Source organism: Oenanthe melanoleuca, chromosome 19 (genome assembly GCF_029582105.1).
Source record: "Oenanthe melanoleuca isolate GR-GAL-2019-014 chromosome 19, OMel1.0, whole genome shotgun sequence".
Classification (NCBI taxonomy): Eukaryota; Metazoa; Chordata; class Aves; order Passeriformes; family Muscicapidae; genus Oenanthe; species Oenanthe melanoleuca.
The window spans coordinates 380,991-408,920 of NC_079352.1; the positions used below are offsets into that span (position 1 = coordinate 380,991).

The 27,930-nt window shown below is 46.9% G+C and overlaps 1 protein-coding gene across 1 annotated transcript; it reads right to left on the minus strand.

The window, feature by feature from the left end:
• Window positions 1-239: 239 nt before the first annotated feature.
• Window positions 240-27,923, minus strand: PAFAH1B1 (platelet activating factor acetylhydrolase 1b regulatory subunit 1). The gene is made up of 11 exons (XM_056506732.1): window positions 27,739-27,923; window positions 12,650-12,858; window positions 12,156-12,240; window positions 10,606-10,680; window positions 9,589-9,795; window positions 9,104-9,272; window positions 8,311-8,413; window positions 7,389-7,617; window positions 6,026-6,127; window positions 5,249-5,405; window positions 240-3,751 (listed from the first exon to the last, which is right to left on the minus strand). The coding sequence occupies exons 2-11, from the start codon at window positions 12,679-12,681 to the stop codon at window positions 3,678-3,680; spliced, it is 1,233 nt and encodes a 410-aa protein (XP_056362707.1). The 5' UTR covers window positions 12,682-12,858; window positions 27,739-27,923; the 3' UTR covers window positions 240-3,677.
• Window positions 27,924-27,930: the final 7 nt, after the last annotated feature.

Sequence of the window (27,930 nt, forward strand, 5' to 3'; positions counted from 1 at the left end):
CTCAGCCACCAGAGCATTTCCTGCAGCGCCTCATCGCACCCCATCTACCAACAAAACCTCTCACTACTCCAGCTGCCATGAACCAGCTCAAAACCACTTCCTGCAGCCTCAGGTGAGCACAAGTTAAATTAAAATCACGGCAAGGGCAAACCAGGTGGGAGCAAAATCTGAGGGTAAAAGACCAATAGCTTTTTTCAAAATAGTTTTAATTCTTGCATCCAAGGAAACAAAACCACATCTAGTTTTATATGCATTTAATAGTTTACCAATTGGTACAATAAGATTTTTTTTAATATGCAGAAAACATGAATAAATTTTGTTTTACACAGTCTGAGAGCAACAAATCTTACTGTAAAACACAGAGCAGTATTATATACATTCCTTTACCGATTTTGTTTTAATTGTGTCAATAGCTTCAGTTAACTCCTACAGCCTGGGAACTGTTCTCTCCAATTGCAACCTCTACCAGCGCTCGAACAAACATCTGACATTTGCCTTCACGTCGATGTCGGCATCGACTCTAAAGCGTGAGGATTTTGCTAACTTCTCTTCAGAATGAACTCGGGGAAGCCTGAGGGACAGGCAGGACAGGAAAGCAGCTACTTACATGACACAGTGGAAAGATAAAAAGGCCAGTTAATGCCAGTTGTGACTTGCAAATCCAACGCGACCCCCCCGCTCCCCCCCGGCCATCCCACCCCTCTATGCACGTGCTCTTGCTACAGGACTCTCGGTACTGATCCATACACGGACGTTATATACAGCTGGACACAACAGCTCACTCCAAGGGCTTCTCCTTCACTCAACTCTGCATTTGCAATATTCAAACCATTAAAGGATTACCAAGCCACCACTGTCTACGAAAACAAAGTATTTTTCCTTTTAAACAGCTCTCAGGGGAGTCAGGAGCTGTCTAAGAGTGATTTCTCAGGCAGTTCACATGGACAGGAAGAGGCAGAGGAGAGGCAGGGACCCCATGCCCACAGTCCCCACTCACTACCAACCAGGGCTTGTGTTCCTTTCCTCAGTGCCCCGGGCACACATTGGTCACGCCACACACAAAAGCAGGATGGGTTTGTTTCCCCTTCTAAAGTGCAAGATGGTATAAAACATCAGGCTCCCAGCTCCTATCTAAACCACAAAAAAACGTTGCACTTTCTGGCCCGTGTGGCATGGCCCAGGCTAGGCGAAGCAAGGGATCTGCAGTGGCTCTGCTAAGAGGCCAGAGCTGGGTCCTGGCAGGTGCTGCCAGCTTTAGCCATGAAATGCCAGAGCACCAGCCAACCTCTCGCCCCTCCAATGCATCTATTTCATTATTGACCCAGTAACCTCACTCTTGCAGTTCTGATCACAGCAAAGGCACAGCACAAGCTGACAGTAACAGTGGGGACAGTCCCACAGCACGTCCCACAGTGTCCCCTCACTCCCACGCCTGTGGTGTGGCTCCCTTCCAACCAGGGCTTCAGCTTTGGTCCGGTCAGGACCATCCCTGAGATTACTCCCTGTGCCCCAGCAGGCTCACTCTGCACAGTAGCAGCTGAGGCTCACACAGTGACACTGCTGCCAGCACTGGGGGCCAGGGCTCCTGGGAAATGCTTCTTTGCTACAGGGAAAAAATGCAGTAGACAACTTCCACATCACAGGTACCTTTAATTTCTCATTCAGGTTTGAGTTATGTACATGAGGGTGGTTTACTTTAAATAAAGTTTCTAGGTCCTACCAGAATTAAACAGATGTCATTACTTTACAGTTGCAGATGCATGGAGGGATTTAAGATGCACTACTTTTGTATCTGGAATTCTCCAATAGGACAAAAAGCAGCAAATGTTTCCAGTCCAAGCAGCTAACAAACAAAACAGACTTTATTTGTGCATGCTTATGCAGCAACACACACTGAGAATGACAGAAACCACTGGCTTTGAGAGATCAGCCTGGATCTTAAACTGGCTCTGAAAACCCCCACAGCAGAACCCACTTTCTCCATCGCTTCCCAGAGAGTCCCACAGCCCAACCCAGCTCCCCCCACAGAACAACGGGTCCTTCAGGGCCGACTGTGGAAGTTTCCCCCGCACCAGTGCAGTGTGCTCACCCTCCAGCCCACCCTGTGCTGGTCAGGGACTCTCAGCTTTAAAAAGGACATTTTAAAAGCCATGGATTAAACCAAAGGAATAAAATAAAGCACAAATTCACCTGTTAAAACATCAGCCTGGTACTTCATTGTACTGTCAATTTTAAAGTTGATTTTTAAAAAGACCTGGTTAGTTTGATAAGTATTGTAATCCTTGGTTATCTACAATGGAATATGTCACCAAAATGCTGATTAAAATATTAATTAATAATATTTTCATTCATTTCAGATCAAAATATGTAACCTTAGGGATATGCAAATTAAAAATTGTGTACACCAAACAACATAAATACTAATAACTGAGCTGGGCTGGTTTTGCTGATAGGATTTGGGTTTGGTTTTAACGTTTAGCATGATTCCCACAGATGGGTGTGGGCTTTCTTCATGGCATCTTCCTTTTAGAAGCCTGCATGGATCTGACCTGCCATTGTCAAATTGATTCTCAAGATACTTAGTGCTTCCTTTAAAGCATTGCAATGCTGCAGCACAAGGTTTTTCTCCACTTACAAACCCCAGGACATTTTTATTGGAGCCACATTGCCAAGGTGAGGATCACCTCATTGTCCAAGGAGGCACTAAGGAAACCAAGAAACTTTTGTATACCCCAATTTCCTGCCAGTGAATGAGGGAAGTGTCCTTTGATCCTGCTGTGTAATAGGAATTGCACATCTCTAACAAACATGGAAAGCAAACAGCAAGTTGGACCACGGCAGTCATTTGGGAGAGGAAGCTCTACTGGAAACTGGATCACTAAACTCTAGTGGGATGGACAACTCCTCCTGGAAGTTTGTCTAGCATAAAAAAAACCAAACAAAAAAACCATTTAAACTTAGTTTAACAGCACAGCTTAACCATTGAATGACCAAATAAAAAATAAATACATTTATCACATCAGCTGCGACTAAGATTTGTTGTCTTATTTCAGGTTTACAGTCAGTTCTATAAATATACCAACCCTTGCGTGATAGGAGGCCAAAACAAAGTGTTTTCTGTTGATTTGGCAAATGTTTCATGACAAATATTCCAGAGTTTAATTAATTTCCATTAATTACATATAAGGTTCAGAAGATTCTGAATTGCAGCCTTATTATCTAGTATTCTTAGAGAAGATTTATTAAGCACACTTAAGTGATGTTACATAGATACACATTTCTGAAAGAGCCCTACAAAACTTTTCCCAAATGAGGTCACCAATTCAGGCACCAACAGACAGCAGAAAGAAAAACAGGTATAATTATCCGACATAACGACACTGTCAACTATTCAGTTAAGTGCCCTATTCCAAGCATCCCACTTCTGCCTTCTCAGGTCTGATGTGACCAATGCCAGCCCATGTTCTTAAACCTATGGTACTTCTAGACAACGTATGTAAATTTACAGTATACAATTTGGATTCACCATGCATGAATACTTTGTGTGTAACATTTAATAAGCTCAATCTACATCCAGAATAATTTACATGAAAGGACAATATTTATTTAAACAGAGCTCAATGGGTAACCATGGTATCTGAGTGCATCCAGAGGAAAAGGGGTCACTGTGAACTCCATCAGCGGCACTCCCACACTTTTACTGTTTGATCTACACTCCCAGTCACCACGTACGGGGCTGTCTTGTGGAAATCTGCCAGGAGACAAAAGCTCACATTACCAATGAATCCAGAACTTCAGCATTTCCTACTCTCACTGAATGGCACTGCTTTTTCAAAGCAGTTATACCAGCTCAAAGGCTAAATTCCAAAGCTCCTGGCTGCACTTCTATAGCCAAATTCTCTCATGCTGTTACCAAGATCTGGTAACACGAGGCAGGAATGTCCAGGAATTCAGACTAACTCTTTCCTGACTGTTGTGCACACCCTTCTTTTCCTTTTGCTAGGCAAGCACTGACACTAGAGGCCTCCCCAGGCACCTGCATGCTCTGGTGACAGATCCCAGAACTCCCTGTCAGTTAACATCCTTATCCACGTGCAACACTGGCAGCAGAAGTGGAAAAATCCAGCAAGTTCCAACTCTACGACTCACATGGGTGGGGGGTTTGACTAGAGATTTGAGGTAATTTCTAGCTCCTTTCTTCTACACAGAGAGCACAAGGCGCCACTGGAGCCCCAAGGTGAAGGCAGCAGGGCACAGGCAGCCATGGCCCCCACAGGACACAGGCGGCCCCGGCCCCCACAGGACACAGGCGGCCATGGCCCCCACAGGACACAGGCAGCCATGGCCCCCACAGGACACAGGCGGTCCCGGCCCCCACAGAGCACAGGCAGCCATGGCCCCCACAGGACACAGGCGGCCCCGGCCCCCACAGGACACAGGCGGCCATGGCCCCCACAGGACACAGGCAGCCATGGCCCCCACAGGACACAGGCGGTCCCGGCCCCCACAGGGCACAGGCGGCCATGGCCCCCACAGGGCACAGGCGGCCATGGCCCCCACAGAGCACAGGCTGCCATGGCCCCCACAGGGCACAGGTGGCCCCGGCCCCCACAGGGCACAGGCAGCCATGGCCCCCACAGGGCACAGGCGGCCCCGGCCCCCACAGGGCACAGGCGGCCCCGGCCCCCACAGGGCACAGGCGGCCCCGGCCCCCACAGGGCACAGGCGGCCCCGGCCCCCACAGGGCACAGGCGGCCCCGGCCCCCACAGGGCACAGGCGGCCATGGCCCCCACAGGACACAGGCAGCCATGGCCCCCACAGGACACAGGCGGCCATGGCCCCCACAGGGCACAGGCGGCCCCGGCCCCCACAGGGCACAGGCGGCCCCGGCCCCCACAGGGCACAGGCGGCCCCGGCCCCCACAGGGCACAGGCGGCCCCGGCCCCCACAGGGCACAGGCGGCCCCGGCCCCCACAGGGCACAGGCGGCCCCGGCCCCCACAGGGCACAGGCGGCCCCGGCCCCCCACAGGGCACAGGCGGCCCCGGCCCCCACAGGGCACAGGCGGCCCCGGCCCCCACAGGGCACAGGCGGCCCCGGCCCCCACAGGGCACAGGCGGCCCCGGCCCCCACAGGGCACAGGCGGCCCCGGCCCCCACAGGGCACAGGCGGCCCCGGCCCCCACAGGGCACAGGCGGCCCCGGCCCCCACAGGGCACAGGCGGCCCCGGCACGGCAGCAATACATACCCAAAGAGGTAACAAAGTGTTCGTGCGCGTTGAGGGTTTTCATGCATCGCTTGTTCTTGAAGTCCCAGACACGGAGAGTCTTGTCATCAGCACAGCTCAAAATAAACTTTCCCCCAGAATGGAACAGGACGCCACGTACCCAGTTATCATGGCCCACCTTGTGCACAAGGAGAGATCAGTGAGCAGGCTGAGAGCTGAGCACCCACACCTCACAACCAGGCACATGAGGGACCCTGCCTGGCCCCACAGACAGTTCCTGAAACCTCTCAGAGCTCACAGCTTATCTCCTGTTTCTATTATTACACACCTATCAGTTCTCCCAACAATGCAAGTTCCTGTACTTGAAGGCAAACAAACAGCAGTCCTCATGTGATCTGCACCAATTCTGCTCTCCAGCCCCAGCACCCCCACCAGTCCAGCCAGAATGTGAGCTGGGAACTGCAGGCTATGGCCCACGGGAAGTCCCACACGTGGCAACAACGTGATATTTCACAGAAGACAACATTTAGATCATTACCAGCATTTCTGTAAACAAACCAAGCTACTCATCACATAACCTACACCACAGTACTGCATTCACACTCTGATTTTGGAGGTTGTCAGTATTTCTTAGCAACAAGATCTGAACTACAGAAGCCATTAAAACTGCATTTCCAGCATTTGCATTATTATAACTCTGGCTTCTCTTGAAAACATGGCATGCAAGGCAATACATTTCATTAAAACTGGTTGTACATATGCAGCTATGACTGCCAGAAAAAACACCAATGGACTTACAAGTGTCATAAGGCACATGCCAGTGCTAATGTCCCACATCTTAATGGTCTTGTCTCTGGATCCAGACAGCAGAAAAGGCCCAGGCTTGCCACTCTTCTTAGTCTACAGAAAATTATGGTTTAAGTTATGGTACACATAGGATGGAAGTGGGAAGAGGAGGAACGAATCAGACCCCTTCCCAGTGATATTGCTTAGTACCACAGGGATAAAGCTGGGTCACAGGCACTGGTACTAATGCTAGGAGAATTACAAGTCTGTTAAAAGAAATGCTTGTTTGTCCTCCTGATTTCAAGCCAAGTAATTCTTTGAATACACACCTGCCTACTGCACAACATCCTGTGTTAACAGCAGACACAGCTCAAGTGCCACATCTCGGGATAAACGAGGACGCAGCTCACAGATACCTTTGTGTTCACGCTCTTCATAAAGTGCAATAAAGCAGGGTTAGTAATTCCTGAAGTCTCCCTACCCTTAAGCGATTTCTGTGTGTCCATGCACCGGCTGAGCCCTGCCCGCTGCGCCCGATCCCACCAGCAGGGGGCAGCGGAGGCACCGCTGAACAGCCCACGCAGCCGCAGGAAGGGACACACGGACCTTCGTTTTAATTACTTACAATTAAAACATTATAAAATTTGACTGAAATAACCTGTAAAAGCCATCACTAGACAAGTCCCTGTGTTCAGTGTGGCTACTTTTCTCCTGGGGTGCCAATGACCTTCGGGGGCAGAGGGTGGAACAGCAATGCTGGGTGGGGGGGCTGACTAGAAACTGGAGTTAATTTCTAGCTCCTTTCTTCCATATTTTAACATCCTTAGAACAAAATTTCTTCTGGCCTTTAGCAAGCCTTTTTTGAGGCTCACTAGAAGAGGTGTCTGTGATCACACAAACTGGGATTCATTTAGTTAAGGAATGCTTTCTCCCATCAGTAGCTGTACAGTAAAACAAAGCAGTCAGTGCTCGACTCCTTGGTCACACTGCACCCAAGGCAGCTTCATTCTGCATTCCTGGCTGGCTCCTTTCCCCCTCTACCTTCCAATTGCTCAGCATCCTTGTAATGTTCACATTCTGCCAGAGAAATTGCTTTACACATTTCTTGGCTGCAGTACAAGACAGTGGTCCCACTCTCACCCCTCCCTGAACAGAGCATCTTTCCCAAGTTCACTTCCACTAGTGCAAAGATAGCTCCTAACCACAAAAGCTGGATCCTGGGAAGCCAAGGCGGGGCTTAGCTGCACACCAAGATCCTCAGGCAGCAGTTACAGATACAGCTGCTGTGCCTGCCAGGCCCTGTGAGCCCAAAGCTCAGGGCTGTCAGTGCTCCACAGAGCACGGCAAAGCTCTCCCCTGTGCACGGGAACGTTACCTCTGATCCTGTAGCTTCTGATATGGTGGAGTAGGAGCTCTCGGGAGCCCAGGAAATGCACTCTACCACATGCTCGTGCTCTCGGAGCTCAGCTTTGCACTCCTTTGTGGCCACCACCCACACGCGCACCGTCTGGTCGTTGGAGCAGCTGGCAATCAGGGTGCCGTCCTGGTTGGGCCGCACCATGCGCACCCACTCCCTGTGCCCCGTGAAAGTCTTCACGCAGTAACTGCGAAAAACAGCAGCGCTCAGCCACGGAGCCCACCACACCTGCCCTGGAAATCTGAGACACCTAAGCTGCCCTCAGTGCCAGAGATAAAACATTGTAGCACACACATGTTCATCCTGGCAGCTGATGGAGCGTGCCATACAGAGGCCGTGGAAAGGACGCTGACATGAGAAAGCAGCGACAGCTAAGAGCTAGGAAAAACTCGTAAAGGCAAAAAGCAGGAAACTTGGGGGAAAATGAAGCTGACAAGACTATTTGCATTAAACAAGTATTTTAAGAACAAGTAGAGATTTACACGTCATTTAGGTGTTAGAGAGACAACTGATAAATGAATCAAGCAAGAAGACAAAAAGAAATCGGGAGACACCTTGATCTGTGTCAACAAAGGTAACAGATACTTGCTTTAAACTCATGGTTAACCCAGTGAATTTATTTTCCTAGTTGGTCATGAGCTAGAGACCTACCCTCATAGCTTCCAGAAAGACAAAACCAGCTTTAATTAGTCAGTATTAACATCTAAACCCCTCTGCCCAATGACTGAGGCAGAATCCTTCAGTGAATTACTCTAAATGGCCCTATCACTTCTCAATTCAAACAGTGCCTGCTGACATTCAGATTCCTGTGTCCCATTTCTACACTCAGTGGTTTCTCCTCGCTTTTGTTCTGGTGCTGTTTGCTCACAAGTGCACTTACCCTGTCTGGACTTCCCACATTTTGATAGTTTTATCCCTTGAGGCAGAAACTATATGATCTCCGTTGGGCATGATGGCTACTGAAGAAACATTATGATCATGACCTAAAAACAAAATAAAACCTTTATTAAGCGGCACTGGCAGAGTTTTCACAGAGCACACAAGACTTGCCCCTTTTTTTTTTTTTTTTTTTGGTCAAATACCTCCAGTAGCAGTGCATGTTTTATGGAATAATCTTTACAGTAAACTTAAGGTTTTATGAATATTAGAATCTTATAGCTGTGGTTGTTGTACTTTCTCATTTTTCCTACGGCTTTCAAACCCAGTGCAAAGGGAACATATTCCCATGTGATCAAACACACACAGCCAAACCCCTCATGGAGCAGCCACAGCTCCTCTGGCACTGATTCCTCCCTTCCTGCAGCCCTGCAGCATGAACACAGAGGGCTGAAGGAAGGAATCTTTCACTGATTTAAAGAAAGTTTTATTGTCTAGCAAGCATTTAATATTTAAAGCAAAATCCCTGCCATTTTATTTCAGTATCATTATGGGATGCTTCCCACACTATCATGCATAGTAGATTTAAGATGCTATTTCATTCCATAAACACTGTATGTATCCCCTATTTACAGAGCACTCAAAACATCAAATTACACCTCCCCTTTTTCTTTTGGAAAACAGTCTGGTCTATAACCCCTTTCCACATCAGCAGTTTTTCTGGATTAAAAAAAAAAAAAGAAAAAAAAAAATCTCTTCACTTTACAGACTGCTAAATTAATCCCTTTATACCTTACCATGCATAGTTCTGATGCACTCGAAGCCCTGGAAATCCCATAGCTTAATGGTCATATCAGCAGAACAGGAGGCCAAGAGTTTGCCAGTGTGGTCAAAGGAAATATCTTGCACAGAGTCTGTGTGCCCCTTCAGGGTTCGCTCAAAGTCTCCTGTCTCATAATCCCACACCTGACAAGAGAGCAGACAACCTGTTAGAAGCAGCCCATTACTCTTTGTATTCTCCAGCCTCACACTTGCACTCTGCTGGCCAGTCTGGCACCTTGTTCAATAATTAATCGAGCAAGAGACAGCTCTAAAAAGCTTAACAGTAGAGAAAAATAAATTTCTTTTTATGTGGTTTTTGTTACTTACAAATTAAGTTAATTCATGCATTTTGAAAACTGCTTTTCAGCTAACTTTAAGCTTTATAAACCCAGCAGGAGTACAAGCTTCACTGTACTGATTCCCTTTGTTCCATAGCCAGTTGTCTGGAGCACACACATACCTTTATTGTGGCATCCTCTGAAGCAGAGACCATAACACTGAAAACTGGATGGAAAATGACTCGAGTGACAGGACTCCTGTGCCCACTCAAGGCATACTTCTCTGGAGGACGAGGAATCCACTCCTTAGGGTCTCGTTTCTGACCAAGGGGTCCACCTGATGTAAATTCTTCCTTAGCTTCATTCAGCTTCGATTCTAATTCCATTACCTAAGTGTATGAATTATAGAGAGACCTTTCATTTCCAGTTTTATACAAGATGCAATTCACCTTCTTGCATTAGTAATCCAAATAACAACTCACAAAGCAAAGATTGCATGGACCAAAACTGATTACCAACATTCAGTAGCACTGGTTTTAAAAATCAAACCTAAATTAATCATTTATAGTTTATTCTTTAATAATTTATAGTTAATTCTTAATGTTTTAATCATTTATTCTTTTCAAATTCCCAAATATTTTCATAGGAAAAAGAAGTTCTACAAAACCCCCTTTACTCACACACTGTACATCTGAATTACTATTGTGCCAAACTACCAAAGAAGGTTGTGCTAACAAAAAGGAATGCTACTGCTGCAGGAATTCTGTGTCCTGCTGGAGCTAGCACACACATTAACCAACAACAGAAACACTGGAGGGCTAATAAACCCTCGCTGCATTAACCTGCACAAGGGATAGGACTTCATTGTTAACACGCTGATTTTAAGGGTTTTTTTGCTTTTAATACACTCTTGAGCCATTGAAGCATGACTAAAAAGAGTTTTGTACTCTGCACTTGCAGCACAATCCCCCAGTGGAATGCACTGGAGCTAATGGCTCCTTCCCTCTAGGGCCATGGCCAAGCACAAGAGGCAGCACTGATTTCTCCTCCATTCTAGCCCAGCCTGACCTCTGCACACAGAGATTCCACCTCCTTGCTCACAACTGCCTCAGGCACCTCCTGCCTCTCCAGCTTCAGGACTGCACATGCATGTTCAGTGCTGAAGGCTTCCCTTGCTAACTTACTACACCTCTACTTACCTTCTTTTGTAATCTTATAACAGATGTCCATTTTTTTTCCAGAAGTCCAGCATACTTCTTATCTAACTCTTCATTCTGAGAAGAAGCATTTAAAGAGGAAAAAAAGCAACACAGAAAAACGAACATCAGAGTCACAGAAGTAACTAAATGCTGCACTTTCTTTCCATTACAAAATTACAGTCTCATGCTACAATAATTCTAAATGAGATGCAGAAAACAGACATCAGAGAATAACCATGCCAAGGCTTACTCCACAGAAGATAAAAGCTCTGAGGACTGGCTACCTTGGTCAGAGACAGATGTTAATCTACTACTATAGGGGGCACTTGTAAAAGCTGGAGTTATCTGCATGAATAATCCATACAAAAATTAAATCTCTCTTTGCAGAGCTACACATCAATCCTTCTAATTTACTCAAATAATTTCAGCCTTTACCATTTTTTTTTTCCATTTTAGAATAGCCCACTCCAATTCAGAGTTTCTTCCCTGAAAGTCGTGAAACTTTTAGCAACTGCATTTTCTCTGCCCCTCAGGACCATCTAACCTATTTAGATTGCTTTCCTAAGCTTTGGGAAGAGGAGACTAATTTAGGTCGATAGATGAGGCAGATAGGGGAATATTAGGATTTTCAATTATAAGTATGGTATTTCAATTTGTCATTTCTACTTATTTATTTAATACTAGGAGGAAATTGGAAAAATTAAGTCAAACTTCAAGCATTTTGGAAAAAGAACAACTCAAGATATGTAACAAAGAAAAGCTAAGGATTTATCCAGAGGATTTATCCAGCACACAGAAGTTTACTACTCAATCCAGCTGTAGCCATATGAAATGCACACTTCCTATGCTAATAGGTGGCAAAGTTAAAGATTATACCAAATCATCTGTGACAAAGGCAAATCAACAGAATGAAGTTGCAAGAAATGACTTGTCTGAGTCACTGGCATCTGTACAGTCTAAGAAAACAGAGCTGGTCACACAATCACAGACTGGTTTGGGTTGGAAGGGACCTTGAATCTCCTTTGGTTCACTCCCCTGCCAGGGGGAGCACCTTCACTAGCCCAGGCTGCTCCAAGCCCCATCCAACCTCCCTTACTGGATGTTGAACTTCCATGAACTGTTTCAGCCTGCCCTCCTACTACACTATTACAGACAACAGACTCAGGCAATGACTTAACTCCTGACCCAACTCAAATCCCAAAAAAATCCTCCAACACTGGCTCTGTATGATAAAGCAGAAGACAAAAGTAATCCAGTTTTGTCTTCCTGTTTCTCAAAGATTCCCAGTGAAGTCAGTCTCCAAAGAAGTCAGTCTCAGACCATTTCAAATCTGGTTATAAAACCATTTGCTCAGAAATGGTCAACTCACCCAATGATTATTTTTCCCTTTTCTGGAAAGGCAATAAGCTGTGTGAGTTCATCACCTCCGGTTCTGAAACTGCCTGAGCTAACAGGTAGGTAACAGACACAGGTTCAGAACACATGCAAAAGCCACAAAACTGACAGACTTCTAAATTAAAATGTAGATGAAGAATCTTGTTTGAACTCACCACATCTAATTCAGCTTCCTTTTTAAAAACCGAATACGCCTCCTCGTAGCCATTGGAACGGAGGTAATCTGCTATCGCTCGATTTCTACAAAACAACATTGAAAACACAATTCAAGGAGTCAGAGAGACTGTCACACAACCCAGCACATTCTGATCAGATCCTTGTCTACATTCCAAAGTAAAATAGCAAAATATTTCCAGAATTTTTTCAAGATGAATGTAGAATTCACAAATTGCAGCTTATATTGCATTGTCCTTACTGCGAATTGAAGAATCCATCCTTTATGCCATCAGTAACTTTGAAATTTTATTTTCATCATTTCCCAATTCTAGTTTCAAATACCAGTTCTAAGAAAAATAAAGAGTATAGAGATCCAAACTACAATACACAGCACTTAAAAGGCATGTGAAGAGACACTCCAAAATCTACTTGGAAACAAATACTAATAACTGAAGTCTAATAAAAATGTAACACAGAAATGATGATCCCTTACAGTTCATCTCGTTGCCTTTGTGACAGCACCATCGTGGCTGAGATGTCAGGTTAACGTGATCGAGCAGCGGCTTCTCCTCAAGAGCTAAAGTCTTGGGAACCCAGGATCCACAATTCAGTCTGCCACAGTGGCTTAAATCACAAGTATTTCCCCAGATGTGAAATCCAATAGGAAATCCAGAGACATTCAATACAGAAGATTCAATCCATCTACAAGGAGGAGAAAGAGACATGATTTGTTTCCTTGAAACAAGCATTCCTCAGGCAGCTTTCTTAGATTTATCCAAACAGCATCTTTGAAGACTCCAGCTCTACCCCAGCACGGGAACCTTGCAGCTACAGTGCCACACAACTGTAGCACACAAGTGACTCTTCCCACTCCAGAACCACCACCTGAGGGAGTTCCAAAGAACCTCTGACTAAGAGACAATACTTGTTTTCTTTTCAGTCATGTGTTAATGTTGTTTACCTAGAGTTAATATTTCATCTCACCCACATTTAGGGCACAGCAAATTTTTAAACAGTCATCCAATGTTACCACAGTGGCACCATTACCACGGGAAGAGCTGCCACAGGCCCATGACTGTATTTGGGCTCGGGCAATGCAGTGATCCCGACACCTCCGGCCATGGCAGCCAGCTGGGGATACAGCTGAAACCTGAAACGCTGAGATAGCTCAAGCCAGTGGAGTTGTGCTTTTCCAAAACACACTCTGATTCAGAAACAGGAACTGCTGCATTCTCAGTGCACAACCTGCTTCAACTGGGCAGCGTTCACCTCTGCCACAGTGACATCACCAATCCCACACAGGCAGCACCGCCTTTGCTTTCTGCACTGCGGGGACCTCGTGAGCACCACGAGCAGGGGAAGTGCTGAAATGGCATTTCTGGCACACCTGGCAGGTTCTGCACTCAACTCATCATTCACTCAGGCTGTTCAGCCAGTCTGACTGACCAGCAGCCTTCAGCACCAAGATAAACCGAGGCAACACACAGAGGCTCAGAGACAGCAGGTGGGTTTGCAAACTTCCTACTGACTGCTTGAGGACTGCATGCTGCCCTGCCTCGCTCTGCCCCTCCCTAGACACACAGCTACACTGACTCCAGTATCACAGCTCAATAACAATTTCACTAAGGAGCCTCCTTTAAACAACAGTCTGCTAGGAAAAAAGTAAGGAGAATACTAAGCTTGTATATTAATGGCTACTTATTCATCACATGGGATCACAGAGGCTTCTTTCTAAACCTATCTGGGCCCTGCTGTCTGCTTCAAAATGAGCTTAAGCTGCAAGTTGCTTGTTTCTACCCTGCTGGTGGACCTTCCCCATTAAAGGCTGCACACCATAATACTGCCCGCAAGCCAGTTAGGATAGGAACATTCTGAACAGGCAATGCCTCATTTAATTAGTCTAACCTCTTCCCCAATAGTGATTTCAGAAACAATTCAGCTGGAAACAAACAGCACCAGCTGCATCCTCACAGAGAACAGAAGCAAGCATTTCACTGCCTCTTGTCCCATACCATGCCAGGTAAAGAGACAACCATGTTTCAAGACATGTGCGGTGCCCATACAGAGCAGAGCACCACCCGCAAATTAACGGCAATGTAGTTCATTAACATCAGAGCGAAAGGTCCTGCAGGACCCAGAGGCGCCTGCAGAGGGCGCGCCGCGGGACACGCGGGGCAGCAGAACGAGAACGAGACCGGGACCGGGCACTGCGGGGCAGCAGAACGGGACCGGGACCGGGCACTGCGGGGCAGCAGAACGGGACCGGGACCCGGCACTGCGGGGCAGCAGAACGGGACCGGGACCGGGCACTGCGGGGCAGCAGAACGGGACCGGGACCGGGACCGAGACCGGGCACTGCGGGGCAGCAGAACGAGAACGAGACCGGGACCGGGCACTGCGGGGCAGCAGAACGGGACCGGGACCGGGACCGGGCACTGCGGGGCAGCAGAACGGGACCGGGACCGGGACCGAGACCGGGCACTGCGGGGCAGCAGAACGGGACCGGGACCCGGCACTGCGGGGCAGCAGAACGGGATCGGGACCGGGACCGGGCACTGCGGGGCAGCAGAACGGGATCGGGACCGGGACCGGGCACTGCGGGGCAGCAGAACGGGATCGGGACCGGGACCGGGCACTGCGGGGCAGCAGAACGGAACCGGGACCGGGACCGAGACCGGGCACTGCGGGGCAGCAGAACGGGATCGGGACCGAGACCGGGCACTGCGGGGCAGCAGAACGGGACCGGGACCCGGCACTGCGGGGCAGCAGAACGGGACCGGGACCGAGACCGGGCACTGCGGGGCAGCAGAACGGGACCGGGACCGAGACCGGGCACTGCGGGGCAGCAGAACGGGACCGGGACCGGGACCGGGCACTGCGGAGCAGCAGAACGGGATCGGGACCGGGACCGGGCACTGCGGGGCAGCAGAACGGGATCGGGACCCGGCACTGCGGGGCAGCAGAACGGGACCGGGACCGGAACCGGAACCGGGCACTGCGGGGCAGCAGAACGGGACCGGGACCCGGCACTGCGGGGCAGCAGAACGGGACCGGGACCCGGCACTGCGGGGCAGCAGAACGGGACCGGGACCGAGACCGGGCACTGCGGGGCAGCAGAACGGGACCGGGACCCGGCACTGCGGAACAACGGCAGCGCTGCTGGGAGAGCCCCGCTGCAAACACGTCAACCTCCAAAATCTGCTCTAGGACTGCCGCGGGAAAATCCTGAAGGTGCGGTCTGTATTATGAACCACCACTATGCAGCGAACGCCTAGCAAATCCAGTGCCAGTGTACTGACTTCAGTAAAAATCCCAATATTTCATTAATTTTCTTGTGGCACCTGGGAGATGCAATTATAGCGCTTGTCTAAAAATTAGAGCAACTGTGTTTGTAAAGCCATATTTCACAGGTCACCTATTTAGAAATGCATTTTCCCCTCTCAAATGTAAAGTAACCGCAATCTTCTCCATATTCCATATCCACTTCCTAACACCTAGGCTGATCCACAATCTAACTCTGAATTGTTAGTGAGAAACAGATCCTAGTACTAGATAAATTCCAACAGCTACAGGGCAAAGCAGCTACTCCTGCTATTAGCAAACTACAGCTGAGCCAAAGCCACCACAACCAACTGATCTACAGGATCTCACTCCTCCAGAAAGGGTCTGTTCCAAGCACTCTGCTCAGCATTCCTGGCTTTTAACTAAGAAGCCACCTGAGTAGAAGGTAAAGTATTTTTAGCACTACCTCCTTCATAGACAAGAACAGAACAAGCAAAACCAAAACAAACACAGCCCACCACAAACAAACAAAAATCCCACATACAAATAATCCACTTAAGCAAAAGTGCCCAAACCCAAAAAGCCCAAAAGGACCACCATTAATTACACACCTGTGCCACTATGTGCACAACCTTTTTTCCAGCTGGAGCAGACTTTGTGTCATACAGGCTTCAGCAAAGCAAGACTAACCAGTCCTCCTCCATGAACCTACCAGCCTCCACGGTGTTACCCTGAACAGCTCAGCCATGAGAGGCAGCTGGGGCTCTGGGGGACCCCTGGGGAACAAAAACAAACCAGGAAGAACCACCACCTGCTCATCATACCCTGCCTGAAACTGGTCACCTTGTATCAGCATCTTAAGGCAATGTCAAGACTGAGTTAGATCTTTTGAAAGAAAAGGTGTCTTTGCATGAGAATTTTACTTTGTCCACTATTAAAGACAGGAAAAAGCACACTGAACTTAGCCACTCATGGAGAAACAGCTACTAATTGTGAACCAGGGTGTGCCTTTTATTAATACCCACTTACACTCCTCCAAGTTGTAGTTTCTAACTCAAAACCTATCTGATTCTGTATCAACAGTCTGCATGTACAAAAGCACCAAGTGGCAAACCCTGCATAAGGATAGTAACAGAGGGTTACAGGTGTTCTCAGCTGTATCAGGTGTCCTTGCAAGCCTGTTAGAATGGGAGCTGGCAGCACGCCTGTCGCTGGCACAGGCACGGCACATGCAATGGGCACCTCTCACTCCTCCTGGCAGCACAGGACCTGCACGGCTTTCTAGAACAGCAAAACCACTCCTTACCTATACCAAACATACTCCTCAGCCCCACTAACAGCAGCAGATCCTCAGCAGGCAGCTGCACCTCATCCCAACTGCCCACCTTTCTACTCAGATTCAGAGCAGCTTTTAGACTTAGGAGTGGCAGAAATGTAAGAGCAGTAAGGACAGCAGACACATTTCAATCCTAGCTGCAGGACCAAAGACTGGCATACTAAAGTATAATCTTTAAAAATAAATTAATTCAGAAAGAGACAGCCAAGAATTATCACAGGCCAGAATTTTTCCCTGCAGAAACTGCTAAACCACAGAGAATTACTGATGAAAAGCAACAAACCGAGCAGAAGTAACTGAAAAGCAGAAGAACCCTCTCCTGTAAAGGAAGGTGAAAACAGCACAGTGCAGGTTCATCTGACCTTCTCATTTGAGAATAAGTAAATAAATAAATGGGACCCTCTGTCTCTTCATGCCTGACCATCGCCCTCCTTCTGCCTAAACTGGGGTTCAGAGATTGCTGAGCTTCAGCACCCTGAGAACACTCACTGCCAGTGCAGGGGCTGCGAGGCCCTGGCCCTGCCCTGCCACCCTGGCCCTGCCCAGCTGGTGCCACCTGGCAAGCACACGCCCCCTGGGCACCCGGCCAGCCCCACGCCACGCTGGCACCGGGCACACCGACCTGGCACGGACGGGAACTCCCTCTTCCCACAGTGACTAAGAGGATTCAACTGACTGCTGCTGCTTCCTGCCTTCAAACACCGGCTCTTCCACTGATGGCTATCAGTGTGGTTCAAGTGCTTCCTAGATTACTGGAAAACTTCACAATAACTTAGTGAGAGACCTGCAAATGAGTCATAAATGCACCAACAGCAAAATGAAACAAGTTCAGCTCCATTTGTTAGCTGAGACAGCTCTGCAGGAGGTATCCAAGCACAATAGCTACACACAGTCACAGCAATGAGGTAAGGAAAAAATAATCACTTTCAGGCAAGAGATTCCCCTCAGCTCATTGTATGTCATGCTAATAATGATACACCCTGGCTTGTAGGCATTCCTGTGACTGCCTTCATACTTGCTTCAGGAGACACTTAAATATTTTCTGTAAGTTTTCTTCAAATAAAACTGAGAAACAGATTATGAAATCAAATTAATTAATCAGCATTTTAGTCTCAACCTGACAAAAATACTTGTTCATTTACCAGAACCAGCATCAAGCAAGAACAAAATTACTGGAATTAAAATTCCTAAAATCTAGTCTGTAAATTTCTTCAGAGTTAATTATGATTTTGTTTAGCAGAGTACAATGGATGCTAAATAGTACCAAAATTGGGGTTATATACCTAAACCCTTCCAAATCCACATTTTCAGAAGTGTATCCTGAGGTACCAAACTCCACCATCACAACAAACCTCAGCATCAGGTTCTTCACTGCCTTCCTTTGCTCCTATCAAGTGTGTCAAAGACACTTTTAAGGACCAACACCATAAACCAACCCCTGAAGTGGCTCAGCTGACCAAGAGTGCCCATTTCTGCTGGTCAGAAAGTCACAGCAGGAGTCACTCCCAGCTGAGCTGTGATCCAAATCACCTGCAGTGAGCTCCCCTGTCCCAGGAGCTGCACCAGTGCCTGTCCCTGCAGTGCTCTGCTACCACAGTGAGGTGTAAGAAAACCAAAAATCAGCTTCAGCTTCATTCCTTGGTTCACAACACTGGCAGCAGCAGTGAGCTGCTCCACACACCAGCACCACCCAGGTTCACTCTGCTGCTGCTGTGCAGCAACCTGATCTGGCAGCACACATCACAAATACATGTCCACAGCTCCTCCAGGAACTTAACTGGAAATCAATTCAATTTCTGCAGTTTTTTATGACCGTTGCTTAGGCTCCATAAACAGTCTTCCCCACAGAAACACAAGCTTTGTACACTAAACATGTAGCTGTAGTTCATTATATTAAAAATTAGAAGTGATACATGGCATCAATTACAGAGCTGAAGTATCAGCAGATACAGAACAGACCAGCAGAGTGCAGCTCTGAAAGCTCAACAAAGCCTTAAGCTCAGCTTTTGCTGTGCTCTGGGAATTGCACATTTTTGCCTTTTTTTTGCAGAATTCTAATACTTTAGTTAACTCAGGTACAAGACCATTTTTCTGTAAGTATTATTATGACAACACTTTTAATTATATTCTACAAGAACATTAATGAAGGAAACAAAATCAGATGTCACTTTCTCAGATTGCCAGCTCAGGCACACCTAATACAAAGTATTTGGGTGTTAAAAAGGCACATGAGCCATCACCAGCATCAAGAACACAAAACTCAGTTCACATTGTGAGATCAGTTAAGCCTTTTACATTACTCACTTTTAGGTTCAAATTTAAATCTTAAATAATTTAAAATGTCAATAACCCATATAAAACTTAAAAATACTTTGGAGTGTCCAGCTACATGTTACCAACTTTCAAGTGGTTTCTCTAACACATTCTATCATTCTTAAAAGGCTTTTTTACCTCAAAAGAAAACTCCTGGAGTTTCCTTCTGACTTGTTAACATATCCAAAATCCTACTTCAGATAGCTCCCTCTCTTCGCCAATTTTACAATCCCAGTGAAAGGCCACTTACAAAAACCAAAGGCCACCAAAAAGACTAACTGAATTGATATAATCACAAATTCCACAGTTCTTTAAAGCTGTAAGTATTCATTTGTGCATTAGCAGAGAAGAAACTCTTGTTGCATTGTCTCTTGCTACATGGCTGGCACAGGAGGTCCTCAAGGTTCTTCAACAGTGTATCCTGTTTCATAACATTAACAAGAGAACTTAAAGGAGTTACTTGGGAGTGTTCCCAGGCAATTAGAGCTACAGACCTTAGGGAAGAACTAGACCCCGTGAATTATTCTCTCATACCTCTGGATTATGTTGCTAATTTCTACCAAAGAAAACTTACTTTCAATTTTAAGTAATTTTTAATAGTCTGATTTTGTTTTAAAGGCCATAAGCAAAAAGCTGCTTTATCAAACTCAAGCCACAGAATAGAATAACTCTTTCCACAAATGTACTCAAAATCAGATTCCATAGAAGTGAAGTAATATCCACGATTCCTGGGCTTAACTTCTGGGACCCAAAAAAGGTTCCTAGATATGTCTGTATCTGTTGATAGTAAAGAAAAACAGTTACAAGTAAAATAATCCAGTTCCTCTCCTGCCTCCATCTTGCCCCCCGTTACTGCAGGAAAGCTCATCCACAGAAGAAATCACCCAGGCACAGCCATGCAGCTGCTCTTAGTGCAGCAGACAGACCTTATCCTAGAAAATGTTGGAATCCATCACCTGCTAAGCCAGCAGGGATGAGTGGGAGAATATGAGAAAGCTACTCATTTATGAGCTGGGTTAATCTTTTTTCCACTTTTCAGCCGACATCAGAAAAGCTGGCTGAGGGATTACCACAAAGTGAGCTCCAACAGCTATCTGATTTGGGAAAAACAAAACAGGAGCAAATCTGATCTGAATTACAACTCTGAGCCTTATTTTTAATTCATATGTTTAGTAAGCCTGTTATTCTGCAATTAAGGGAAGTCTCAAAACGCCCGTAGGTCAACACTTTGTGTGATACATCAGTGTAGTATCCAGAGTACAGCATTCTGTGCAGTGCTTGTAATAATTCACAAAAAACATTTTGCCTTTCAGTTCGGTTACAAGTTCATCAAAGGAAATATGTTTTAACATTAAAAAGTGAAAAATTTTATGCCTGTTTTCTTTATGCCATTTCACCTACTTTTACAGCTTTTGCTAAGAACCTGATACAGTAGTTTAGTTCTGAAAATAATTCAACACTAAACCCATGGGGAACTAGAAAGCAATCTGTAGCAGATCAGATATAGTGCCTATGTTCCAAAGACTTGGAATGCAGGTTGCAATTACATCTGAAAAATAAAGCTAAGGAATGTCATCAAGATGCTATAAACCAGGAGCAAGTTGGCTGCAGCATGCTGCCTAAAGAAACGCCTGTGCATTTTGAAACCAACTCCTATGCCCGTCTGCTTTCCCATATTATTTCAAGCTAAGTTTTTAACACATCACTGGCAGTCACTACTCACCTTTAGGACTGTAAAACAACAAAACACATTTCTGGCCTCGTTATCTTCCCAGGCACCAACACTAAATGGCTTTGAGGAATCTGGACCAAATTTGCTTAGAAAATATTTTTTTCTAAATTACTCAAAATTAATTCAATCTTGACATTCTTTCTCCATGTATCACTTTAGTTTTGCAATTCTGATAGAAGCATGATACAAGTAATTCTCAGGAGAAACATCTTGAGCACTGTCACATCATCTCTTAAGAGCCATTGAGGTTCCTCCAGGTCAGAGCTCCAGTACAAGGTCTGTGTGCAGGCTTTGGTGGAAAACAAGGGGAAACATCCTTCTTCTAACCTGCCTGTTCAATTCTGTGTGAAAATGCAGGTAAATTTAGCTAGCAATAACAGGAATAATGCAGGCTGCAGTAGCAAACAAAGCTTTAGCAGGTATGCCAAGGGTTCTGACACAGCTGTCCCTGCAGGGCTGTGACAGTGGCAGGACAGCAGGCAGGGGCAGCCTTACACACTCCATGTTACACACTGCTACTCAACTCTTGCTCACAGCAAAGCACATCAGGCTCAGCTGGATGACTCCAGCAGGGCACTTTCCAGTGTCATTATTGCTAGGTCAAACAACACATACACATTTTGGGATAGCAATTCTAGACCACCAGAAGAAGAGTGCTGCACTGAGATATGTCTGTCAGTAGCATGCACTGGATTTGAACTTTGCTGTTCTCCATTCTTCCTCCCATACTTCTCTGGCTTGAAAAATTAAGTAACAGATTTATAATTGCAAAGGAGGTCACAGGACTATATCCAAATTCAAATAATTCAATCATTAAACTGCCTGTTACACTGGAAATGTGACATTAACAAAAACAACCATGAATTGATTAAATTTATATAGGAAAAAAAACAGAAGGACTATGCTAATACTTGAGAAACACAGGAAGGTGTAAACCACTAAGAAGAACTTAGACAGAACTTCCACTCTTCAGTCATGAGAATATTGTTGGTCCTCTAGCCATTTGCAAAGCTTGTTGACCAAAAATGGCCTCACTTGCCCAGGGGGGAGGGAAAAAAAACAAAACAAAAAGCTCATCATAATTGTCATCTATGACATCTTATTCTATTACATGGAACAGTGTTCAACCCTTCAAGACACTAGTACAAAAATAATGAAATCAGGGTTTTGGTAGAAGGTGTCTCATCTTTCTCACCACCTTCACCTATTACACTCCTGCCCCTAAAACAGAGCTGAAGGTGAGAGAACCAGAAACTTCTAGCAGTAGTGGTTTAACAGACACCATCTGTTTAAAATACATACAGACACTCATTAATGACATCATCCTCTTAATAGACTGCAAAGATATGAGCATTTAAACATACCAAATTGTTTATCCAATCCCTTTCTTCATCCCAAAAAGCAGGGGAATCCAGCCCAAGACAAGCTGCCAGTGTTGTTTCTTTATGGAAGAAACTGTCATTTATCTGCAGCAAACAGCCTAGATGCTTCCAGCTGACTTTCCTCTAGTCTTAAAGAAGGATAAACTTAACACCTTTGCTTTAGCATTAAGCAGAAAAACAAGGCAGAGGCAATCTCGGGGGGAGTTGGGAGGGGGAACACTTGTCCGTCTAATTAAACCAAAAGAGTTTAAGGTTTGTGGAGCAGAGGGGAACAATTAACATGGATACAGGAGGCAAGGTATAAATAATCTCAGCCATGAATGCCCCTGTGCTATCCCAGATGCAAACCAGTACAGCACCAGCCACAGAGCCTGTCACCTACCTCACAAGAGGTGTGACAGCTGAGTCACCAGCCAGCCCCAGAACAAAAGGTGCCTCTGAACAGCCTTTGACCAACTCCCTCAGCAGGGACCTACTTAACAATGGATCCAAGGAAATTACAGGACACACACTGCTGCTGCACCACCTACAAACCTCAACCAAGGATGGTCCCATCTCTGGAAACACCTTCTCAAGGCTGCAGCAAGTAGTTACTAGTAAAATATGTCAGGTAAGTCTTCCAGAATCAACAGAATCACAACCATGAAGACATATTTATTACATTCACTTAATCACAATCCTTATCCAAAGTCCACAAGCAGCCAAGCCAAGCTGCAGGGCTCACTCAGAACAGTACCAGTAAGAAGGAAATGGCGAAAATAATCCCAAATGCATTAAGTAGCAGGCACTTTGAATTAATAATGTTGATTTTTTTACATAGTTATACATGCATCAGTGCTCTTGGTATTGGTCAGTGTGACAATGCTGTGCACAGCACTAGCTTCGAAAGGACTGTATGTTTATAGTCCCAAGGAAATGGAGTTCAGCATACACTTACTTCAAAAGTCACATTTTTCTTTGAAAGTTCCTGACAGTACATGCCAGAAGGAAGTGAAATGATAGGTGGCTTCCAAGACAGTGAACTAAAAGCAAGAGAGCCTAAGTCACACCCTTAAGGAGAGAGCAGGAGGTTAAAAAAAAGAAAACAGAATAAGCTTTTAAACATTATGAATGAGACAAACACTGCCTCATGCAAGCCCTGCCTCAGCTGAGAGGAAAAGACCCTTCTTAAAACAACTAAGATACAGGTTAGCAATACACATCTGTTGGGCTAACCCACAGCAGCTGGCATCTCCAGGGTAAAACTGGAATTCTGTTCTTCATCAGACAAAATCCTGGTTCTCACCAATGCTTTTAATATGTACTGTTCATCAGCAGACCTTAGAACATTATAGGAATGAAGAAAAGTTTTGTTCTAAAATAACTGGAATACATGAAAACCAGACCTTGAACCCCACCTAGGCTCAGGACAGCACATTAAGCTGAGGTGACAGAGCTACAGCTCCCACCACACCTCTGCACCCCAGTGATGGCACAGTCCTGCCCACAGAGCACAGCCATCCACACTTCCCTAGCATGGACAGCATTCGGAGCAAGAGTTCTGAGCACACAGCTTTATATACTTGAAAATTGATTTTAAACAGGTCAGGATTTTATCTTAGTGTAAACGCCTACTTTTAAAATCTTAACGAGTAGCCCACTCTGTCAGGCAGATCAAAAGACAAAGCAACATCACCCATGAATAAAACCCTCAAAAGCCACATTAGGAGTCCTATTTCCCCCGTGTCAGGTAACAAAGTAGCTCCTGAGAAAGTCCTGAACCCAGGCAAGGCTTCACCAGTGCAATACATTTTTAGCAGTCGGGTTGGCCAGCCAACGATACTTAAGGGAGAGAGAGGAGCCAGTTGTAACGTCACTGACAGATCTGCAAGCATGGACACTGCATAACTTAACGACTTCTCTGCAACAAACCTCACAGGACGGTCCCAGTACCATTCCATCAGCACACGTGGCTCTGATCCTTGGGAAAGATCTTCAGTTGCCATCACAAATTACATGTTAGGGGCTGGAAACTCCCCCACATCCTATAGGAAATCTGAAATCATTACCTATTAATAATAATTACGGTTTTCTATTGTCCTCTTGATCTCCTAAATTTAGGCCTACATAGCTCTTATTTTCAACCTGACAAGTATTTTAGTGCCCACTTCATGGAAGCTTCATCTGTTCTCCCAGTCTTTGCCTTTAGTTTAGAAAATGGGCCTGAAGTTCACCAAAGTAGAAATGAGCTGACCTAAACCGAACTATTCCAATGTCACTCTCCTTCCTACTATGGTAATTCCAACCCCTCTAGTTCAGGAATAAAGGACAGCTACAGAGGGTTGTAAAAACCTTATGCAGTCTATACCTGAGCTACCCTGAGGCAGAGGGGTCCAGCTATTGTTTGCCCAGAATACTCCACAAGAAGTATAAATACATTATAATTAATGATGGACACTGGCTGTGGAATTCTTCATGGAAGACAAGGTTGGAGTGCAGGACAAAGCAGTCAGCAGATGTTGATTCTGGAGCTGTCCCATCCATAGCAAGTTGGATAGACAGCAAGTTGAGAGCACAGACACAGCCTGAGCTCCCAGGCTGGGAGGAGCACAGGAGGCAGGACAGGCACAGGAGTCAGCAGAACAGGCCAGACGGAGCCCACGTGCAGCCAGGAAGGAACTGTGGATGCCTTTTGCTTCTGTAGAACCCAAATGAACAAGTTACTCCTGTAGAAAAAGTGACTGCCATCACTTCAAGGGCAAAAATCAACCAAAGCTCTTAAGATAGCAAATGTTTCACTGGGTTCTTCATTGGCCTGAGCCTGGATATGCATTAGACTCAGGTATTTAGCTCATGCAGCCACTGAATCCTGGAACATCTACTGTGATGAAGTGAATGAACTAGAAATAATGCAGAAACCACTGTTCCTTATTTTAATTTTGGGCACACTATGAGAAACACAGTCTCTTTCTTGTGTGCCCATCTCCTATCACAAACTGCACTGCAGAACTGAAACCCCCATGAAAAAGCAAAACCTCAGCCTGCTTCAGAACCATCCGTGTTGGATGCTGTACTTGCTCCAATCAGCACTGAAATCAGGTGGGAATGCCATGAGGCACATGTGGAACAGGAGAGCACTTCCAGGGGCAGCCCTTCCTAGGTGTTTCTTCCAATCCCTATTGTATTCTCCAAATCCTTTGTTCAAACGCCTTTCCTACACAACTTTAAGCAGTAGTATCCAAGGGGGACAGCAATGCTCTTCCCAGAGTTACAGCACTCAAAAGGGCTTCCAAAATCCTGAGATGTTATTTTACAAGAACTTGGCACATGACGAAAGGCAATGCAATCCAGCCTGTACACTGACAGCAGTCACTCCACTGTGGTCACCAGAGAAACCAGGGATTGTCTTTTTCTGTGTGCCCACCCATAATCCGCTCTAACCAAGAAGTTCCATGAACAAATAACAGCATGAAGCCACAACACAGAGGCTTCTCGAGATTCCAGAAAATCTTGTGTGTCAAACACCCGCACAGAAATTGCAATTCTTATCTAAAGTGTAAATAAAATCAATTCAACAAGTGCATATCTAAGTGGATAAATTGAAGCGGTTATCAGACAAAAAAAATCCGGCTTTGCAACAGTGACTGGTCACTTCTCACTGCCAGACAAATCAAAATCCACCCTGCAGAAAAATCAGCCTCGGAACAGAATGTGAGATTTGTTTCATTTCCGAAGCTTCCTGCACCATTAGATTCTTCCCTAAAGAAGAGACTTCATTGTTACGGCAATTAGTATTCCTCCACCCCGGCAAAGGGAGGAAAAAAAAGCTCTGAAAGGGTAATCGAGCCATTTCGCAGCTTTGCCTCCTTACTCCACCCAGTCTCTTCCCTGCTCAATGGCTGCTCACAGCATCCACAAACATGGGAACAGCAACAGAAACACACAAAAACGAGATGCCCGAGAACAAGACGGATATTTCCAACGCATCTTACAGTTTAAAAATATTTTCTTTGTTTAGCTCTCCAAGATAATTTTCCTATTTAACAAAATGACTCTAAGGGCAAATAACATTCTGACAGCAGACCCTCCTCTCCCGAAAACCAGCCAAATGCTGCACAATCATTTACAAAATGATCATCACTGAACGGAGGTTCTTTAACCACCACCTCCTAATGCCATGAACAATACTGTCATAGGAACATACGCTTAAAAGAATCATCACAAAATTTAGCCAGGTCAATACGCCCAAACATTTAATTATATTGAAATGGTGTATATTAAAGATTTTTAATATAGCTGAGATTAACCTTCCCCCATTCCTAGTAGGCAATTCATTATGAAAGGACTTGACCTGCACCAACCAAGCCCACTGCTGCAGCACTATCGGCGAGGGAATGGTTCGAGTGATACCATGGCAAAGAAAGGGAAGGTGTCACATTATTATTGGTATTAAAGGTCAAGCTTAACTGCATCCACCTTAAAGCAAAAATAAAATTAAAAAAAAAAAAAAAATCCCACGCCCACAGAACTGAACAAACCCCAAACTTTTCAAGGGAGGCACCACTCCCACCCCCCAACTCCCATCAAAAGCACTGCCTGCATATAACCTCCTGCCGAAACAAAACCTCGGGAGTAGCAATTAATACAGGATTTTAGCAATATTATAAGGTTTTCAAGGGAAGCCTGTGCACCTGCAGCCATCCAGGCAATGAGATGACCCCCAGAAGGAGAGATTAGACTTCCCTCCCCCGTTTCACTGCAGCTGGTTCTGAAGGTCTGAGCCACCTCCTATCGCTGCTGCCCTGCTGAGCACTGCAGGAAAACTGGGGAGACAAATTCTGAAACAACACCTATTCCTTTCCCCGGATTATAAATTCTCGCCTTGTTTTCGGTGCCTCGGCCGCGCTGGCGATTTGGGCCATCGCCGCCGCCCGGCCCTGCCCGGTGCGAGGGTGACAGGGGGAAACCCCCGGCAGGAACCGGGGAGGGATGCTCGGGGTCCCCTCCGCGCACACACCGAGCCCACCGTCCCTGAGAGCTATTTTATGGGATTTACCGGGCCCATCGCCTCCTCCCGGTATTTGCTAAGTCACGGACGGAACGGCGCGGCCCGCGGGGGGGGCACACGGGCCCGGCGGCGGCTCCGCGCCCGCCCCGCCGCTCCCGCCGGGCCCTGTTTTCCTGCAGAGTCACCGCGGGCGCGGGCCCGGGGGCCGCGGGGAGCGGGGGAGCCGCGCCCCGGCCCCCAGAGCCGCCCCACACCGACCGGGGGGAGGACACCGGGCCGCCCCCCCGCCGCCCCCCGCCCCGCCCGGTCCCTCCTCACCAACGGGCGCGGCCGCCATTTTGAGAGCGAGGAGAGAGGGGGGGGAGCGGGGCGAGGGCGGGGAGCGGGAGAGGAGGGGGAGAGCGGAGAGGAACGCGGCGGCTGCTCGGGCCCCGGGCCGGGACAACCCGCGGGCCGGGGGGGGCGGTGGGGCCCGGCCTCATCGAGCCCCGCCGGCGCCGCCGCCTCGCTGTGCTGCGCGGGGCCGGCGCCACCCGCCTGTCCCACTCACCGGCGCGGCGTCCCGGTGAGGGGTCGGGGTCCCGGTACGGGGTCGCAGTCCCGGTGCGGGGGTCCCAGTGCGCGGTCCCGGTGCTCGGGGACGCTCCGCTCGCTCCGCGCTGTCAGAGGCGCCGCGGCCGCCGGGAGGGAGGGCGGGAGCGGCGCGGCCGCCGCGGCGCTGCGCATGCGCGGCCGGGGGCGG